Source organism: Sturnira hondurensis, unplaced genomic scaffold (assembly GCF_014824575.4).
Source record: "Sturnira hondurensis isolate 20B ecotype Veracruz unplaced genomic scaffold, ASM1482457v3 Scaffold0011253, whole genome shotgun sequence".
In the NCBI taxonomy this organism is placed as follows: Eukaryota; Metazoa; Chordata; class Mammalia; order Chiroptera; family Phyllostomidae; genus Sturnira; species Sturnira hondurensis.
This window is the reverse complement of record NW_028083884.1, coordinates 4,250,726-4,272,002: the sequence shown is the minus strand read 5'-3', so window position 1 is coordinate 4,272,002 and position 21,277 is coordinate 4,250,726. Positions and strand designations below refer to the sequence as shown.

The 21,277-nt window shown below is 51.0% G+C and overlaps 1 protein-coding gene across 1 annotated transcript; it reads left to right on the top strand.

Annotated features, from left to right (window-relative positions):
* The first annotated feature begins 967 nt into the window (after positions 1–967).
* LOC118996278 (inactive pancreatic lipase-related protein 1-like) lies at positions 968–14,806 on the top strand. Its single transcript, XM_037059576.1, is given in 14 exon segments — positions 968–1,016; positions 1,585–1,617; positions 1,620–1,723; positions 2,200–2,325; positions 3,947–4,081; positions 5,395–5,503; positions 7,017–7,136; positions 7,236–7,350; positions 8,633–8,637; positions 8,888–9,006; positions 9,953–10,082; positions 12,137–12,248; positions 13,045–13,210; positions 14,771–14,806. Coding segments are annotated over 14 exon segments (1,359 nt in total).
* The last annotated feature ends 6,471 nt before the right edge of the window (positions 14,807–21,277 follow it).

Genomic DNA, 21,277 nt, shown 5'->3' with positions numbered 1-21,277 from the left:
CACTGAGGGCTTATCTGCCTGCTGTGTGAACTGGCCCGGCTGCTCACAGATGCACATCTGTGGGTATTTCATGACGGCTTCGCAGGGGCCGAGTCTCACGGGACAGGTGTGCAACCTTCAGACGCCCTGGGGAAACTCACCAGATGTGACACTCTGGTGGCATGGGCTTTTAGAGGCTCCTGAACCCAGCTATTCATAACTATACTGGGATAATAGAATACGTAAACCATTAAGCTTTGAGTTGGTTCGTTACAGAGCAGTGGATACCTGGGACAGGTGGTCACGGGGGATTGTGGTCAGAGGCTACTGAGGGGGCTGTGGAATCCGGGTCCAAAGTTCGTGTCCTTGGATATTACTAGACTGCCAGAGCCAGAGCCAGAGCCAGAGCCAGAGGCTGATAGTGGCAGTTTTCCTCAATCAGACATTTTTCCCTACTTCCATGTACATGCGGGCACCTCCATCAATTCTAAGTGGGAAACGCTACCTTCTGCTAGTACAGTTTGCTGCTGTGACCTTACTGGAATTTGGTGATGAAATAAAAAACTGGAAAGTGGGGCCTACTTGGCTCACAGTTAGGGGCACAGATAGGAAGGGACGAGTCTGGGGCTTTTTACCCCCTTTTAATCAATATCCTTTCATCTTCCCAGGGTCCTGGAAAGATGAATCATTAATCTCGTTTTGTGTATTTGTGTAGATTAAAACATTAGGTGCACACCGTGTGTTTTATCTTCACCTGCTGTGTCCTTGCAGCAGCGTCCAAATGATAAAGCTGGAGTGTAAATCGAAGCCTGGGCCCGGGACGCAAAGGGGGAGAGCGAGCCTGCAGCAACCCACGAGGTATGTCACCAGCGCCCACCTCCCACCAGCTGGGGAGGAGAGGTCAGGCGGAGAGCCTTGGATTCCCCCCGAGTCTGCTCTGTGCTCTGGCAACGCCTGCTGAGACTGAAAACATCTGAATCTGTTGTAGATGGTGAGCATCTGGACCATCGCCCTCCTCCTGCTGGGAGCTGTCCAAGGTGAGAAAGAGCAAGCTCAACCCTTGGGAGAACTGAAAGCCAACCTCTGGGTGCTACCACAGAAGGCCATGGACGTGACTGGGCTGCCAGCACCTGGGGACAACTCGTTCCCCACCGGAAAGAGGCGGGTGGGGCGGACACTCTGTCTGGGAGCAGGGACAGTTTGCGGGGGCCCTGCTTCCCAGCCTCTCCCCAGCATCTTGCCTTCATGCCCAGGGCACTCTGGGCCAGACTTTTCTAGGTAAAGCATTAAACACCAGCCTGAGTTAACATAGTAACTTATCAATGCCCATTTTCACATTGGTCGAAAAGTGTATACCAGAGGAGCTGGGACGGGATGCAGACCTCGGAAGCTTAGAAGGTAGTATTTCTGTACAGGACTCAGTGGGACTGGTTCCAGGCCCAAAGGTGGGTGCTGGGGGCAAGAAAACATGGGTGGGGCAGAGGTGGGTGTCTTCACAGTGTGCAGACTGTCCCCAGGACAGGGAGTGACCGGGCCTGAGCAACAGTGACTTCCCACATCCCAGCTCAAGCGTTAATCCTTGAGCAAGCCGTCCTTTCTCTGCAGGAAAAGAAATTTGCTATGGTCAGCTCGGCTGCTGGGGGCGGGGACTGTAATCAGGCCCCTGAAAGTCCTGCCCTGGAGCCCCAAGAAGATCGGCACCCACTTCCTGCTCTATACCAATGAGAACCCAAACACCTCTCAGGTGGGACCTCTGTCATTTTAGAATCCCTGGCACTGGGTGAGGGGTGGGCCCACCCTGAAGGCCAGGAGTTTCTTTTCTCTGTACCATCTTCTCCTATATACTCAGTGCACCCCACTCCTCCAGCTGCACCCCAAGGCCTGAACAGAGTGGTCTTCAGTAAAAAAGGTGGCCTCGGTGAATGAATGTCTCATATTTGCCAGGACCTTTAGCTGGTTATGAGATTCTGGTCTGGGGCGAGGGGCTTTCTGAAGAACCCTAGGAAAGGTATAAGACCTTGAGCCACAATTCAGACTCAGTGGAGGCAGTGATCCCTGACATGAAAAAAGGGAGGAGAAGAAAGGTCAGGGCAAGCTTCATGGAAGAGGTGGCTTTTTTTTTTTGCATTGGAAGGACTAGAAAAAGGAAAGAGAGAGGTGATGGAACATCTCTGAGTGGCTGGACTGTGAAAATCTATAATCCTTCTGCATTTGCCACAGAATCTCCTTCTCTCTGATCCATCAACGGTTGAGGCATCAAATTTTCAAACAGACAGGAAGATGTGCTTCATCATCCACGGCTTCATAGACAAGGGTGATGAGAGCTGGCTGCGGGACGTGTGCAAGGTAGGGACTGCACTGGTCCCCGTGGCCTGCTTGGGGATTGTCACCGCTGCCACTGCGTCCTGTAGCATCCCTGGCTCCGCTCCCTGTAAGCAATCACAGTAGATGAGCTCAAAATGCAATTAAGTGCTTCTCTTTTAAGAAAGTAAAAATTCCTTTCCACGTTCCTAGACTGCACCTGTAGCCCGAAAAGGTGATGTTTGTTATGCGAAACAACGCCTCCTCACGCTGGTTAAGTCAAGGTTAAATACTGTCTGTCCCCATTTGCAGTGAGGGTGCTTGGGATTCCTGAGAAGGGGGAATTGGGTTCTTTCATTCCCAATATTTCCCTCATCCGTGAGAGTCAGAGATGTATGGCGGTGACCACTGACGTGAGCATGGAGAGCTAAGAGCGACCAGGTGACTTACAAGGCAGCATAGAAAGTGACAGAATTGTAGGTAACATGGCACCTGTCGGTCAGAAGAATAGACAACAGAGGAACCCATACATGTGCACACACGTACATGCCCATGAGCCCCATGTGCAGGGATCTGCACAGGTATACACAAATACACAGAGAATATACCAGTATTCTTTCTTTTGACATGTACACTGGTTTAGTCTTTTTTTTTTGACACCCAAGAATTCGCCCCAGCACACACATTAATAACTCTGACCTATAATGGTGACAGGAAAAGTTACAAACCCAAAAAATTAAAGTTGTTCTGCACTTGGCCTTGGTTTACCAGCATGTAATTCCTGGTACCTCTCTGTGTCACCAGTAACAAGCACTTTAATGTATAAACTGTAAGATACTGTTTGTGCCCACATTTTCCAGGTTGTAAGAGATACCTCATGGTTGCTTTAAACATAACAGTCCTGAGGAACTGCCTCTTGGAATCTTTGTGCGTGTGGTCACACGTATTGGTGTGTAGGTGGAAAGACTCAGAGCGGATTTCACACTTGTAGTGCCATTTCAAATTTACGCTGGCCACGCGGAAACGCCTGGAGGGGCTTCTAAGGATATATCAGTCCCTTTAACACTCAGGAAGAAGTTTTCCCTGCAGAATTCTTCAATCTCTTTTAAACCAGTGCAGTTTTATTCTTCAAATACCTGCAAGGCATGTTTTCTCCACAAAACTGGATGCTTTTCTGACTCTAAAAACAGTAATGCTTCCCTCTACCGTCAAACTTCGTCGCTGCCTGGCAGGCTGGGCTGAGAGCAAGCCTGGTAATTGGCAGCAGCGTTGCTAAGGGGCCGAAGGCCCCCTGGTGGTCAAATCCACAAAGTCATTTAGACACTGGCCCTGGGAGATTGCACTCAAGGCTTTTCCTTTTCAAAATGGGGCTCCTGTGAGGAGGCAGTTGTTTCCCCACCTCATCAACCTTGTCGAATTTGGCCAGAGAAAACCAGATGGTGGCCAGCTGTTAGTTCTCATACAAGCCAGAGAGGGAATCTGCATTCACCTTGGGGGTGACTCCTACCTGACAGCAGGAGTCCCTAAAGTCTGGTGGCTCTCAGCGCCCCAGCGCGGACAGGACGATAGCACAGCCAGGAGTAACTGTCAGCGAGCACCGCTGAGCCCCGGCTGCATGCGGTTCTGTGTGCCCCTGTGGTAACAGCCGATGTCTTTCCAACACCAGAACATGCTCGAGGTGGAGGAGGTGAACTGCATCTGCGTGGACTGGAAGAAAGGCTCCCAAACCACCTACACGCAGGCCGCCGGCAACGTGCGCGTGGTGGGTGCCCAGGTGGCCCAGGTGATCCACGTGCTCTCGGTGAGTGGACGGCTGGATGGTCGGGCTGCCGAGAGGGCAGGCGGGGCCCCCGGGTCTCGGTTGGGTAGGGTGCCTCTGGATTATATATTTAAAGAAGGGCTAGGAAGAACTGATATTTCTCCTAGGGTCTTATTTCTGAAACTCTGAATTTCACACCTGTGGAAGTAAACGATAAGCGCTAACACTTAGAAGGTGGGGACTTTTATTATCGCCTTCAATTGAGAGGGAAGAACACTAAAGCCTAGGAAGCTTAACTAGCTTACCCCCCAAAATTCATAGAGCAGGCGAATATGATTTGTCTTTGGCTCCCAAAGCATCTAGTCCCAGGGGTCCCCACTATACCAGGTAGACTATGTTTGGGGGGAAACACAATTCCAGGGAGAGCCAGCGGAGCCAAAGGGTGGGGCACACAGTGGGCGTGTGCCAGCTCTGCTGGCTGCTGCAGCCGCTCCCGTTGATCTTGGGGAATCTCTTCTGGAACCGTCAAGTCAGCTGAGTCCTCCTGCCCTGGTCTTCCCTTTTCACTAACTCTTTAAGTCTTTCATTCTTTCAGTTAAGTCACTAATTTCTGGTGGTGCATTTCTCTACCAGGTAAAGTCCCCAGGCATTCCTTCCTTAAGTTTCGAGGGTCTATAAAAGAACCAATCGGCTCTCACTGCTGCTGCAGCCCTGCAGAACCCAAACCCGGGGTGTCTTCACTACAGGCGCTGCAGACCAGGAACGAGCAGATCTGGGCGAACAGCAGCGAGGCCAATATGAGCAAACATCTCCTAACTCTAGGTTTTCTGTGTGTTCACCTGATATTCGGGGGGTGCAGTGTCAGACGCTGTGCTAAGTGGTGAAAGGGATGGACGAGGTCCCAGAACATGGAGGTACTTACAGTGAAGACTTGGCAATAGAGCATGGTCAGGATTCTGATGGGGAGAGTACAGGGCTTTCTGGAAGCGTGGGGGTGGGTGGGGCGGATCCAGATGGGGTGGGGGTGGGGCCGATGTGAGCGGTGTTGGTGTGAGCTGAGCAAATGGTCAGTGAGATGAACAACCACAGGAAGAGCATTCCAAACCAGGCCCAGAGATCAAAGAATTTGACATATTTAAGAGCCTGCAAGGTCCACAGAGCGTTTGCTAGAGAAGAGTCTAGAAAAACATGTGTTGAGTCAGAAAAGTTCTGAGGACCTGGTAGTGAGTTTGGCCTTGATCCTAGGGGGATTGGGAGCCATGGGAAGCCTCAGCAGTGGAGGGATGGTATCAGGCTTGCACGTCAAAAAAACCACAGCACAGAAATGTCCTTAAAGTACCATCTTCCCCCTCCAGACAAACTACAGCTACTCACCTTCCCAAGTTCACCTCATTGGCCACAGCCTGGGAGCCCACGTGGCTGGAGAGGCAGGGAGCAGGACTCCAGGCCTGAGCAGGATTACAGGTATGGACCAAGGGGCGGGGTCCTAGGTTTTGTCTCCAGCAACCCCACAAAATGGTACAAGACTCCAGCCCAGCTCAGAACTGGCCCAAAGGAGACAGACCCCTTGGCCTTGGGGCGGTAGGAGTCAGCAGAGAACAGTCCAGCAGAGAACAGCCCAAGAAACTCATCTGTGTGGAAGAGGGGTAGCAGCTTTATTCCTCTGTTTCCCTTTGCTTCTTCCACCTCTGTCCCTGTCTCTTCTCTCGAGATGCAGGTATTCTGGCAGTGTGGGTTGCTCAGCAGGCCTGGGCACCCGGGAAAATGCCAAGTAAGGTTCATATGAACATGAGCAAGCACAGTTAAGAAGGATCCACATTGTCATTCCTCTTTCCCCTGCTCTTTGAAGTCAAGGGCAGAATAGAAGATGGAAAGTATGCTTCCGTTGCCTCTGCTGGTAGAAGAAACCTAGCCAGGCTCATGGCCAGAAGCATCCTGGTAGCCCAAGCAAGTCCTTCACATTGTAACAATAGCCACAAAATACACCTTGATGATACAATGCTAATATAATTGCTATAATAAGCATAATTTATGAGCCCAATTATCCCAAATACTGCACAAAGTGCATTACATTTTCTCATTTAATCCTCAGAACCAAAGAAACAGGCTCAAGGAATTGAGTAGCTTGTCCAAGGTCAAGGTCACATTACTGACTAGTGGTGGAACTGAGATTCCAACCCAGCTTTGTTGTCATTTGTCTCAAATAAGTCTCTCCCTGCACAAGAACTCTCCCTTTTATACTCGGGGGGGCAGTGATGTTCATGACTTTTTGGTTGCTCTGACCAAACCTTCCAAAAACTGTTGACAAATCCAGGAGCCCCTCCAAGAAGGAAATGTAGCCAGGAAGAAATAATAATAATTAACATTTTACTGACCCGCCCATGGTGACATTCCAGGCACTATGCTAAAGGCTACATATATTAACTCATTTAATTGTATAGCAGCCATATAATAGAGATGCCATTATTAACCCCATTTCATAGATGGAGAAACAGAGGCACAGTAAAGATCAAACGATTCACCCAAGGTCATGCAACTTGCCTAAGAAGTAGCTGGAGCCATGCAACCCAGTCCCGGAATCTTGTTCTTACCTATGGTACCATATTGCTTTGTTCCTTTCTTCTTCAAATTTGGGAAGTGAAAAGAATATTGAAGGAAGAAGAACGATACATAAGTAAAGGGGAGCATCGGATGTAGAAAAAAATCCTTGCTCCAAAAACCGTCTAAATTTCTTTGTTCATCCGCCCTTCCCTACCACGCCACCAGAGCCCTCCCATAACAAGCCACATTGAGACTCTTCAGTGGGAACTCAATGGGAACTCTTCTGCAGTCCCATACTCAACCCCAGGGCCCTGGCACCGACACCTCCAGGTTGTGGCAGCTCTTCAGTTAGAGCACAGCTGAGCAGCTATACACCTTGGTCCTGCAGGCACCCTCAGCCAGGCCTACTGTTTACAGCACTGCCCATGTCTTCTAGGGTTGGATCCTGTAGAAGCAAGTTTTCAGGGTGCTTCTGAAGAGGTTTGACTCGATCCCTCCGATGCCACCTTTGTGGACGTGATTCACACGGATGCGGCCCCTCTGATCCCCTCCCTGGGTGAGGCCGATGGTGCTCCAGCCCTGAGCACACGCAGTAGGGTTTTGCCCAGGATTGCCTGGCACTATCAAACGCTCATGGCTGTTCCAAACATTTCAGGTTTTGGATTGAACCAGCTGATGGGTCACCTTGACTTCTTCCCCAATGGAGGGGAAGAGATGCCGGGGTACAAAAGGAACGCCTTGTCTCAGATTGTGGACCTAGACGGCATCTGGTCAGATAAAGCCAGAGCGGAGTGGGGCATCGCTTCCCAGGGGGAGCAGCGCCTTCCTGAAACAAACCTTAAAAAATAAAAACAACCTACTCTTTAAAAATATGAAATCCCCCCTCCCAGACCTAGTTCTGAAAACTATCGCTGTATGTCATTTGTCATATCTGAGCTCTCCCGATTGTGTACTTCCTCACAACGTTGTTGTGGTGTCTGGAGTGTACAAGAATTTGTTACCACAATCCTTTGTTGTGGTAGCAAAGAATCACCAAGCCGTTGCTCAAAGCTATGGCTGGAACAATAAGTGGGTAGGTACACATAGCAAAGTATGGAAAAACCATAAAAGTAAACACCCCGGCTCTAACAGGAGGTGTCTGCCAGTTTCTCCCGTGGGAGTCAGTGATATGCTTCAAGCTTGTGCACTGGCTTCATTTCAGTAGCCAAATAAGAACATTCCCGGCATTTCCATGGCAAAGCATCAGCACCACCAGAGTCACCATTCCTCGGTGCTGGGGCCAGAATGAGAGCCATCACACTTGAAGGAGGTTAGAGTGAAGACTATGCTCTTCAAGGTGGTTAGTCTTTATCCTTGATCAAGTGCACCAGAGTAAAGGGCACCCTTCAGACACAGCTCTGACTCTGTGTTGAATAATGTCACGAGTACAATGGACAAGTGAGTGTCTCTGGCCAGACTCATCATTTGCCACCACACAGGTCAAAACCCTCAGTGATCTGAGCAAGTCTGCTGGGTAGAGATTTTTATTGGATTCAGTCAAAATGACTTGGTAAGTGTGGACGCTATTGAAGCAAATGTTAAGGACAAGACTGTAGGGTTGTCTTTTATAGCCGTGTGAGGGTTCGCATGGAGGGGGGGGGTGAATCTCTGCATCAGTAATGGCCAACCAAGGTCAGGCCAGGCCTGCAAGTTCTGAATGTTACTTGGCAGGAGTTATGGAAGCCAAGGAACCTGATAAGGAGTGAGATGCAATGAGAGTGATACTCACATAAAGCCACCCAAACGGCTCAACCCTCCTTTTTATTTGCATGAAAGTGTTGTCACCCTGGTTTTATCATGTCTTCGAGGTCAGTGTCAGATCTGGTTGGACCTCCAGGTCAAGACATTGGTTGTTGTCTTCAAGGACCTCCAGGTTGGTGCCTGGAGCACAGGCTGGCGGAGGGTAGAGGCAGGGATTCACGAACCGAATGGGCTAGCTTTACTTCCCAGCTTTGCCATTTACTAGCTGTAATCTGACATCTGAGTCTGGAGTCTCTATCCTTCTGTTATTAGGGATGGCGTGGGATATACTTTGGTGAGTACTTCTTGGTGGATGACTTGGACAGTAGACGTCAAGCTCTCAGCACGTTGCCCGAACTGTATGTTACCTGCACGAATGCATCTGGATTTCGGGCTTACCTTAAATCTCTGAAAATGGACTCTGAGGTGGTTAGCATCCATCTACCTTGCATCCATCCTACTTGAAGAGGCAGGAAGTCATCACAGCTCCCTGACCACCTGTGTCAACTTCTTTATTTGTTTCCCCAGGAACCAGGGACTTTGTGGCTTGCAATCACCTGAGAAGCTACAAGTATCACTCAGACAGCATCCTCCATCCCAACGGGTTCGCTGCGTACCCCTGCGCTCCCTACAAGAACTTTGAGTCTGTAAGCTCTTGTTCCGCTCTGAGCGAGCCCCACTGTGGCACTGCTGTCCAGCTGTGTTTGGAATTTGCAGTACCTGCTCACCTTTATCCGCTCGTCCGCTGCTTGTTTTAGATGGCCCCTCAGAGTTTCATGGTCCTGTGGAGGGGAGGGAAACCAAACTTTAGGTAGGCAGCGGCTAGAATTCTAGATGAGTCATGAGGATGAGGAAGACCCTGGAAAAGCAGAGAAAAGGACCGTTAATACAACAATCTAGAAAGGCTTCCTGTAAGAGGCAATGTTTGAATCTGGTTTGTAAAATCATTGGGTTTTGAAGGAAGAGAAGGAGTGCAGGTGTCTGGCCAGGGCGGAGCAAGAATGGGAGGACGTATGAAAGATGAGCTCAGACACCAGACAGGAGGAAAGGCGGCTGCTGGGCTTCCCATGCCAGGCTGGACTTCGTGCCTGTGCAGCCGGCAGCAATGAGGGAGGGATGGAGGGAGTGGCACTCTGGAGATGCTCAGAACTGGAGCCTGCCCGTTCTGAGTGCGAGAGCCAGTGGGAGCGATCTCGTCCCAACTCCGCGTTCAGTGACAGCAGGTTGGGAGCCTGAAAACAGCCACAGTCAGAGTGTTAACACCGTGGAAATTGGCAAACACTACAATCAGGGACTTTTTTTGGCCCCAGAGTTGGCTGTTAATCATTCACCAACACATCATTTGATACAAGGTATAATTGTATCAAATCTGGGGCCCAGTATTTTCTCAATATGGGCAACCAGGTTTTCTAAAGCTCCCCAAACAATTCCAATGTGATGCACATCAGGCTCGGGAAGGTAATTTAGACGCTACCTGTTCCCCTTCTGGTTACCAACGAGGAAGCTCAGACTGTAGGAAAATTGCTCCCCCATCGTATGGATCTTAGAAAGACAAATTCGCCCCTCCCAGCCCGATCTATCTCTTGTCATCAGAACAAGTGCTTCCCCTGTCCAGACGAAGGGTGCCCACAGATGGGCCACTATGCTGACAAATTCGCCAGCAAGACAAGTGAGAAGCAGCAGAAATTCTTCCTGAACACAGGTGACTCCAGCGATTTTGCACGTAAGTTGCACTTAGACTTTCCCTTCCAGGTATAGAAAGTTTCATTCCTGTTGGAAATGAAGGGCTTGTCTCTGACCTGAAATATTTGTGGACACGTTTTTATCATCTTAGAAAAAGGACACACACCGCCACCCCAAATTGTCCCATTTAAGGCTCAGCAGGGGATTTAGAAAGAGTCTGCATTTCTTCCCTGTATCTCCATGGCATGAAATGAGTAGAAGCAAACAGTCTAACTAATACGATAACAGCAGTTTGCCTGTCTCTGCGGCCAGCTACCCGGAATTTTTACTGCTCCATAGTTCATGATCCCCTTTCTATTTTCATTTTTTTTTAAATTAAAATTATTGGGGTGTCATTGGTTAGTAAGATTATGGAGGTTTCAAGTGTACAATTGTGTGATTTTATGATGCATGATCTGTATGTTGCATTGCATGCATACCACCCACAGTCAGGCCTTCTTCCATCACCACATATTTGACCCCCTTTGCCCCTAAGATGGTATCACATGCACCTGTTCTTGTATTCATTCAACAAACATTTATTTGGTACCAGCTCTTCACTGGGCTGGGCCCCTTAAGAAGCTCAATTCCAATCTCCACATCCCCCTCAGCACCCCCAATCCACATGTGCCTGGTGCCCAGGGGGCTACCCCTCTGGTGGAAGGTGGGCAGGAACCAAGAAGGGGTGATTTCTCTCAAAAATCTGCTGGATAGACAAGGTCCTAGGGTAAAAACAAGGCATGTTTAGGTCACCTGGTGCCATCCTGTCCATGATGGTTCCCTGAGATGTCTCACTATAAAAAAGAGACTGTATTGTATAAATATATACATATAATATATGTTTTATATAGTCAAGCCAGGTTTATCAAGGTATAATTTTTGTACAGCAGAATTTACCCTTTCTAGTGGATAGTTCCATGGGTTTTGACAAATGAATAATCATGTGACCACCCCACAATTAAGATGTGGAGCATCTTCATCATTATAAAATGTTTTTAAAGACCTTGGTTAATCAGTCTTTCCACTGGTGCAGTGATGCATGAAGGACTTGCCTATATTCTATCAGCAAATTAAACATTTAACAGCTATATACTCATTCCCCAGCCAAGATTTATTTGTGGGCCACAGGCGATGCTGGACACTGGGGGTCCGGGGAGCAAGGCGTGCTGTGCATAGACCGTGCAGCACAGCAGAGGAGACGGAAACTGAGCCAGCAGCAGTCAGAGTGTTGGACCTGGACTGTGGCCGCTGTGGCTCTGTGGGCCAGAGGGCCTGACCCAGCCAGAGGGAGGTGCAGGGTGACTTCTCTGAGGACGTGAAAGACAAGTGGGAATGAAGCAAAGGATGTGTGTGTTTATACAAAGGATACATGATATATGTGTGTTCACGTACATATATGTATGGGTGTACGTGTTACTGTGTGGTCATGTGTGCACAGATTTCATGTGTATGTATGTGTGGGCACCGAGACAGCTCTCCAGGTATAAATCTGGGAGGCAACTGAGCCCCATTCTGCCGGACCCTGCTCAGGGCCTGGGGGTACAGAGATTAGACACAGAACCTATCCTTGGGGGGGGGTCACAGGGCCACATTCCTGAGCTACAGTCCCAAGTGAGGGGAGGCCCCCTGTTCTCTCTCTTTTCACCTTAAGCCATTGTACAGTCCTTCCAGAACAGAACTCTCCTGAAGAACTTTCTGCAATGGTAGAAATGTCTGTGCTGTCCATTACAGTCGTCATGAACTCCATGTGGCCATTGAGCACTCAAAATGGGGCTAGTGAAACGGCTGAACTAAATTTCTAGTTTGATTCACCTAATTTGGATTTAAGCGTGAGCAGCCACACGCGGCGAGTGGCCCCTTTGCTGGGCAGTACGGGTCGGGAGGAAGACGCTGCCCTGTACGCACTTCCCCACGTGGTCCGGTTGGAGTTGTGGACCGGCCCGTAGACTGTCTCACACTCGGGAGCCTCACTGTGAGGGACGGAGACCGGAACCTAAGATGCGGTCAAGTGTTTCGTGCGTGAGTGAACTGAGCCGTTTTCCCCCTTCTGTGCAGGCTGGCGATACGGCATGTCTGTCATGATGATGTTGGGGAAAATGGTCACTGGTCAGGTCAAAGTTTCTTTGTTTGGAAATAAGGGAAATACCCACCAGTTTGACATCTTCAGGTGAATGTCCTATTTCAGTGCCACATCTCATGTGGTGGTATACACAGCCTTCAATCCATGCATTCAAGGGCTCATTATTTCTTTATCTATGGGTGGATTTTAAATTCTTCCCTTTATGTGCTGAAGTTGACTTCAGATTTCTGCTAACAACTTTCTTTTCTCTGTTATAAATCTAGGCATTTCATTCTTTCTCACTCATAGATCGTATTTTTTAAAAAATAAATCTAATTGCCCTGGCTGGTATAGGGCTGGTCAGAGGATTGAGCAGGGGCCTGCAAACCACACGATCGAGGTTCGATTCCCAGTCAGGGCACATGCCTGGGTTGCAGGCCAGTTCCCAGCAGGGGACTCACAAGAGGCAACCATACATTGATATTTCTCTCCTTCTCTCCTTCCCTTCCCCTCTAAAGATAAATAAATAAATAAAATCTTTAAAAAAAATAAATCTAATTATTACCTAGATATCATGTTTTATAATTTGCATAGTAGCATGTGCTTGTTATGCTAAACCAGATAAATAATGTGTTATTATACAAATAATTATTTCAGAAAAAAATAATGAGAAGCAGTTATATAATTTTCTATAAGAAAGTTTTACAGAGAAATTAACCTAAGAGGGAGTAACCAATATTTAAGTAACAGTTTGATTTCTGGCTTTTCCATTTCTCCATTTTTTACTTGGGAATTACTTTGAAAAAGTAGTCTCATTAATTCAGAGTAGCAAAGAGTGGAACAGCCTTATACAATCCTTGGAAGTTGCTTCTGTGAATGAAAATGTTCCTATTTCTGTTTCAAGGGGGGTTATCAAGCCAGGCTCCACCCATTCCAATGAGTTTGATGCAGAGCTGGATGTTGGAACAATTCAGAAAGTCAAGTCCCTTTGGAGTAACCAGGTGGTAAACCCACCGCTCCCCAAAGTGGGCGTGTCCAAGATCACCGTGGGGCAGGCAGAGGGGAAGGCAGTGGACGTATCTTTCGGGCCCGCGCCTCAGGGCGTTCGCAGCGATTCCTGTTTGTAAGGAAAACTCATCCCAGCGGGTCAGGTTATGGGTCAGCCAGAAAGCCAAGAATGTCTACTCCTCTGGGGCCCTTTTCCCCCAGCCGATGAGTAGCTAAAAGGGAGCACAGAATGGCTCTGCTAGGGGCACTTTTCCAAGGGTTCTCAGCACTGCCTGTGGGGGTGCAGCAGACACGATGCCCTCCTCAGCCCCAGCCTGCACGGGGCTCCCCACGGCCTCATCAGTGCCCCGCTGTAGCTGCAAGGGACTCCTGCAGCGAGACCACCTGCTGCACCAGCCCCTTTGCCCTCCCTGCCTCACGGCGACAGTTTGGGGAGTGAAGCAGCTGAATGCTTCCAGTTACTCCAATAATATTGCTGTCATGAAAACAGCCAGTAAGTAACAATTTTAAAAATCACCATCACCATCATTAGGAGGCTGAAGAAAATCAAATTATGTTCCACCCTCTTCTCAGATCCCCCTCAGATTATTTCAGTCACTTCTTTGGGGTTTCACATCCTACGAAGGAACATGCTGGCTAGAATTCCCTTCTACGACGTGGTATTAAGAGAAATGTGGCTCTCTCCATCTTTACCCACCTCCCATCATGCCTCCCTGACTTTACTGAGCACCTATTGTGTGCCTCACTGGCAAAGAGTTGGGGACACAAAGACGGTGTTTGCTCACAAGGAATTTACCGTGTAAAAACTAGTGGTTCGAACCATAAAAAAAGTTGTGGTTCATTCCCGTGGAAGGTGAAATGATGGATAGAAAAACTTGCCGTGAGGGTCCCAGAGACAGTGGCCGAGGAGAAAGCAGAGGGCCCAGGGCAGGCAGATACCAAGGTGGGCAGGGCACAGGGCACGGGGCATCTCTTGGGCTGAGGGATTTCCACTGGAAGGACACCAGCCGGGATGATGGGCTCAGTGTGTGAGTGGTGGGGAAGGCCAGCCTGCTGTCAAGGGACCCAGGGTGCAGGGAACCAGGGAAATGCTTGGAGGTGACAGTGGCAGCTCCCAGGAAAGACAAACAAAATGCAAAGGACAAAGTGTAGAAGGCCAGAGAGGGGTCAGGAAACTGGACAAAGGCCTCAGGGCTCATAGATGGCCCGAGGCCTCAGGGTTCAAAGGCCTGAGACATGTTGTGGTTCTTAGAAGAGCCGTGATAACAACCACTTAGGTCTGGGTCGTTTTCATTCCTTCAGAGTCATTTTACATGTATGGTCATGAGATGCCGTGTTACTGACCCGGGATCTCTGGAGCAATGCCCACTTCTGTCCATGGAGACCAATGCTGGAGATGCAAGTAGCCAGCCCTGTGTCACTGCTGGAAGGCTGGGAGGGGAGAGCCCAGGGACAAAGGCAATCCTGGAAGGCAAGGTCACGGAAAATGCGGACTGTGGCATCAGATGTTTGCTTCTGGGTTCTTCCGCTTGCTAACTGAGAGGTGTCTGGGCCTCAGTTCCCTCTCCTGTGATGTAAGGCTGTAGTAATACCAGTTACTGTCAGTGTCTGCAGCTAGGAAGAGCTCAGTGTATTGTAGCTATGACACTGTGCAGTGAAGTCCCCAGGGCAGCCAAGCCCAGAGTCAGTCCTTCTGTGTGCCAGTGTGTACCCCAGTGTTTGTGAAAGACCAGCATGTGCCTAGGGAGACAGAGAGCATGAGCGGTCCCGTCACTACCCCTGTCCAGATAGACCGGGGACCCAGAGACCAGGGCCACTTCTGAGCAACAGCTGGCCTGTCCTAGGGCCCAGCTGCCTGTCACACTGGCAGCTTCAGAGGCAGTCAGTTCCCCAGTCATTGGCTGAACCTGTAACCCCATGGCTTGTGAATTGTAAATCTGTAAATTCCTCTGCGTACCAACCCCAATCACCAGGTAAGAATGTCTAACACTTAAAAACGATTCATTTTTCTCCACAGGTACAGCTTCTGTAGCCAAGATACCGAGAGAAGACGTCCTGCTCACTCACATGCCCTGTTAAACTCCAAGCACAATTTGGTCACTGTGTTAAAGTAAATAAAATCCGTCATGCATCTCCCTACTCAGTCTGTCTCTGACGCCAGCTGCCCCCTGCAGGGGCATCTGGGAATCGAGCATTTTAAAATGTTCAAGCATCCTGAGCATGTGCATAGATCTGGGTCTCTGGCCGTGAATTTGGATCACACACCTTTCCCCCGCCTTCCTTGGTCCTCACGGACACTGTTTCCTCCTCACCCGAGGGGCTCAGCGAACTGCAGAACTAGGGGCGGTGCATGTGCCTCGGCAGAGCCTCTCACCTTACAGGTGAGGACACTGAGGCTCAGACAGAGGGAGCTTACTGTTCAAGCACACACAGGGGGAGTCACTGTCCGAGCAAGACTGAGGATCGGGCCCCTGACCCCGACACTAGGGCTCCTCCCTGACTCCGCCCCCACCTTGAGGGGTCATGGGAAGACCGTGCTATGATGTGGCCTTGTTGATGCAGTAACTCTGGTGGAGATGGGACCACTTGGTGGCTGGCTCTTGGTGAGGTCTTGAGTGCCAGGGTGTCCAGAGATGGTGCTGGGCACATCGCAGAGCTTGGACAGGCTCCAGCCCTGACTCACCCTGGCTGGGGCTGCTGCCGGCAGGTGCAACCCAAAACACGGCTCAGCACTGAGGAAGGATGGAGATTTCTCTGTCATTCTGTGGTCTGAAGCCACCACGGAACGCTTGGCCAGGCAGACCTCGCCAGGGCCCCACCATAGGGGTATTCTTCAGGGTGGCCCAGCCTATCCCACCATCGTCCTCAGGGGGCTCTGCAGGTCCGTGAAAGTCACCTCCTTCCCCAGAGTGTTCCCTCTTGGCCACCAGGCCTCCCGTCCCACGTGGCAGTCTCAGTGCCCAGCCTCTGTTCCTGACCATGGATGTCACTGCACTTTGAACTTGAGTGTGAATGAGCTCCAGACTGTTCCTGAGGCAGATGTTGTGAGGACTAAAAGAGCGACTCTAGTAAGGGCCCCATAGTGAAGGGCACAAGGTGAATGCTCAATGAACAGTGGTAATGACAAGGGTCAGGGTGGGGGTAGGGGTCCCATTGTCACAGTTCTGCCCCCCGGCCCTGGCCGTGAGCCCGCACCCTGGCCAGGGCAGCACCACATTGGCCTAGAGCTCAGTCAATGGAACGCAGACCTGCCGGCGCTACCGAACCATAGCTCTGTGCTGGCTCTGGAGAGGAAAGCAGTTGTCATCATTGATTCAGTCACACACAGTAGGGGGAGCCTGGCACCTGAATCCACGCCCCATGCTGCCTGCCCAGTGCGACAAGCATGGAACCGGGTGGCCCAGAAGACGGAGGAGCAAGACGAGCAAGGCTCTGCTGTGCCATTTGTGCTAGGCTGAGACTTACATGAAAACTGCAGGCTGGGAGTCCAGCTAAGAGGAGGAGGCCCCTGCCAAACAAGAGGAGAGAGGACTGTATGGGGGCAGAGAGAAAAAGGGAGGCATAATGAAGGGGGTGGGACAGGTTGGCCACGGGCGAGAGCCCTTCTCCCCGGTCAAGGACAGCGTGTCTCCCCTGCTGTCCAGACGAACTGATATGGCCGATGATGACTTGGAGTAAACAATTTTATACACTTATTTTTATTAAGATTTCATTTATTTATGTTTAGAGAAAGGGGGAAAGGAGGGAGAGAAACATCAGTGTGAGAGGGAAACGTCGATCAGTTGCTTCTCACACATGCCCTGACCAGGACTGGGCCCACAATCCAGACATGTGCCCCAACCAGGAATCGAACCGGTGACCTTTTGGTTTGTGGGACAATGCCCAATCCACTGAGCCACACTAGCCAAGGCAAGGAAAACAATTTTAAAAGAGGGAGGAAACTGAGAGGAATGTGCAGGAGAGGAGGAAGCCACCTGGGGGAGGCTCCCCAAGGCTGCGGGCCACACCGTAAGCACTCAGTGCAAGCATTGCCCTGAGCCTTGGGTGACTTGGGGGACCCGGGTCTCGACTGCAGGTACAGTGGTGGCCATGTGCTCTGGGACGGGGGAGGCAGCTGGACTGGGGCCAGGGTCTGCTCTCCTCCCGCATCCCTTTGCTTGACTGGGTGTTAGTCCTGTTATCAGGTGTGCAGCTGGAGCAAACTGCCAGGAGAGCAGGGAACGGCAGGTTCTGAAATCAGTGCCGTGGACCTGGGCTACTTATCGGCGTGGCTGTGGAGCCTCCACTGCCCACCGCCACTGGAGAGGCCGGGCTCAGCCCCTGCGTCCACAACCCTAACGCACCGCCCTGGGAGGTGGGGAGTTTGGGGCTCTCTGTGGTTACTCTGGGGTACACCTGCGGTGTCCATGCAGCTTAGCCCAATCTGGTCAGATTTCCAGATTTCAGGGGCTACATGGGGCCACTTTGATTGGGCTTTGGTTTCGTCCTGTTTCTCTAAATACCAAAGGTAGGACATTGTTCAGAATGCATACGGATGCAGCCTTTGGAGCAATGGAAATAAGCCACCTTTCTATTCAGTTTATTAACCTAAAGCTTAAAGGACCTGGAGTTTGGTTGAAAACAATAGAAAAAGGCCTTGAGTTGGAAGTCAGGAGGCTAGCCTACCCAGGTGACCTTGGGCAATGGTTTCCACCTCTCTGGGCCTCAGCTTTCTCATCTGTAAAATGGAGTCAACAGTCCAGCCCTGTCTTGCTGGTATTGTGGGCTTAAGGCTCTAACAAAAGAATCAGTGGCACCGTGGAAACAGTCAGTGAGTCTTAAGGTGAGTGAGGCAACCCAAAGAGTGTGGCCACACTCTGGCACCAGACCCAAAGGTAAGAAGAGGCTGTAGGCCTCTTCTTAGAGGTAGAATATTGGGTCCCTGGGCCCAAAGCCATGCTTATTAATTAAGGTGGGCTTTGTGCCCACCCAACCCAGGACCTGCATACTCACCTCAAGCTACACGAGGCTGGCCCTGCCCTCTGGGACATCCCCAGGCTCAGGGACCAGCAGAAGCATGTTCCATCCTAACAGAATCACCTGGGAGCTTAAAGGGGAAAAAGGGGATGGGGCCATCCCAGGCCCCAGGCTGACGGATTCAGAATGAGCCTGCAGGTGATTCCCCACAGCCCTGCTGGAACACAGTGTCCCAGAAGAACTCGAACAGGAGCCCAGCTCCCAGGGCTGCAGACGTGCTCTCCTTGGGGAATTCATTCATTTCGTGTTTTTGCTTTCACGACAATCCACTGGCTAACCAACTAGAGACGAAGCTCTCTTTTCCCCATGGTCCTTCGCAACAAGACATTTGTTTCCTGGTTCGTGGGACGTAAGGCGAGGTGAGCACGAGTCCCAGGGGTGGTGAGAGTCCTTAGCCCAGGGTCACAGGCTTTGAGAGCAGAGGGTTGGCTCTGGCACCTGGAATGGAGAAGCAAACATGGAGGAGAGGGAGGGATGGAGGAGATTGAGCCTGTGGAGGGGGGGACCTGGGAGGGGGGCTTCGGGGGCAGGGTCCTCAGGGGGGGGTGGAGGTGCAGCCTAGTTCCTGGCAGGGACCGGGAGAGAGGGGTCCATTCCAGAACAATGAGCCTTCCACTTCTGTGATCGTGAGGCAGAGGTGAAGCTGGGCAGAGGCCACAGGGTGGCAGTGTTGGTCAGCTCGGGCTGCCAGAACAAAGTGCCACCAACTGGATGAGTCAAACAAGAATTTATTCTCTCACAGCTCTGGAGGCTGGGAAGTCCAAGACCAGGGTTGGCAGGCCTGGTTCCTTCGGAGGCCGTGAGGAGGAACCTGTTCACGCCACTCTCCTTCTGGGGGTCGCTGGCTACCCCCGCCACGCCTCGGCTTCGAGAAGTCTCGCCCAGCTCTCTCCCTTCATGGTCACTCGACGGTGTCCCTGTGTGCCTGGCTCTGTGTCCAAATTTACCTTCTCCATGAGGACACTGGTCAGGTTGAATTGGGAAGCATACTCTTGCCCTCCCTTTTCCTGTATAAAGACCCTGTCTCCAAATAAGGTCATATCTGAGGTCCCAGGGATTCAGACTCCCAACATATCATTTGGAGGGAACATAATTCAACCCATAACAGGGGCCAACTTTGTCTGCCTGGTTCAGGAGCTTGGGTTCCACCTAAATTTGGACCCCTTTCCACCCAGTACCCCCAAGTTATTCTCTCCAGATAAAGCCGGAACGACAGAGCCTGGGTACAAGCCCTCCCTCCGGTGCTTTTTCTTTGTCTGCAATTATGTAGTTATTTGTAGGCAATGAGTGTCTGTGCCCTGTGGGACCATCAGCCACATGAGGATTGGACGGGAGGGTGTCTGCAGTACCCTCAAGGCCGGAAGAACATCCCGCACACACGGTGCAGCCACATAGAAATAGACCTGAATGAGCCAACGAACACATGAAAGGTGCATCTGAGGACATCAGGGAGCCACCCACAGGGTTAAAGCCAGGAGGGAGCTGTGGGGCAGAATGGCCCAGAAGGGACAGGGCAGGAGATTGGAGGGGAGAAGATGCATCAAAGAAGAGGTGTTGAAGAAGAGGAACACACTTCCAACCGGCCTCAGGGTTAGCCACCCCCGCTGCCCAGGCTGCCCCCAGACGCTGGCCCTGCCACCTGAGGACATGTGAATGACTTTTCCCACAGGTGCTGGCCTTCCCTGGCTTCCCAGGGCACACAGCTGGCGGAATCTCAGAACTTTGGGCCACCAGAAAGGAGGGGAATGCTGAGCTGGCCCTGTCACGGGTGGACAAATGGGAGACAGCCTGGAGCCCCACTGGCCTGCAGTGGGCCATCTTGCCAAAGAGCCAGGCAGGCTCAGAGCTGCTTCGGACTGGTGACCGTGGGAGGGGTGCCCAGCCCTCCTGGGGGCCCAGCGTGACGCAGGGACATTGTTCCTAAATCAGTGGCCTAGATTCCACCCAGGTCACAGGTCATCAAACTGAGACCTATAAGAGAGCATTAGCACCAGAACAGGAGGTGGAGCCCTGAGGTCAAGGCCTGCTCTTCCACTTGCCCTTGAACTAAACCCCTGAATCTTTCAGAGCCCCATTGGTCTTGGCTGTAAAATGGGAATAAACAATGTGCTCTGTTTGTTGAGTATCTCACAGCTCTGAGAGCTCTGGATTGACCGCTGTCGTTTCCTTCCAGGACGGCTTTTGACCTGCACACCACCTGATTCCTTTCCGATGCTCAGCTCTCTCTCATGGCCAGCACCTGCCCTTGAGATCACATTCCCCAGAGGCTTGTTTGTTCAGCTTGTTTCTCATGACCTGGGGATGTGTCAAGTGCAGACATTTCCTGAGCACACAGAAGGGAGGGCGTCTGAGCAGAAACACTCTAACCGAGGGGTGTCAAACTCATTTTCAGTGGGGGCCATATCAGCCCCTTGGTTGCCTTCAAAGGGCCGACATAATTTTAGGGCTGAATAAAGTAACTGCTCCTTAACTGGTAAGGCATCGGAATTACCTTCGGCCCTTTGAAGGCAACTGCAAGGCTGATGTAGCCCCGGTAAAAATGAGTTTGACACCCCTGCTCTAACCTCTCCCTTCCCACCTCCAGGCATCTCCTGGAGGTGCCTTCCATGGGCTGAACCCAACCAGAAGGCCAAGGGCAAGCAGTGCAGAGACCACAGGAGTGTCCTCCAGGACATGGGGCCGGGAGGAAAAGGCGGGAGAGATCTGAAAGTTAGCCAACCCACGAACCCTAACTCTTTACCACGCCCTTTGGGGTGCAGTGTTACCAGACTTGGCCTCCTTCCCTCCTCCCCCCAGCCTCTCTCCCTTGCTCACTGACCTCCAGGTGCACCGGCCGGGCTGGCCTTGCATAGTTTTGGGGAAGCACGTGTTCTGCGCCGTCTTCCGGAAACACACTACGCCTACTCTGTCCCTACCTAAGTCAAAGTTATCCCCCAAGGCTCTGCCTAAATGTCGTATCCTCCCAGAAGCCCTCCTCGGGGCCAGAGTGGGACCAGATCTTCCTTTACATCCCTATCACATTCCTTCCTTGTCTCCCATGCAGCAGGTCTCGGTTGGTAATTATATTTCCGTGATCAGTGGTTTAGACCTTGCCTTGGTGGAAGGACCGAGGT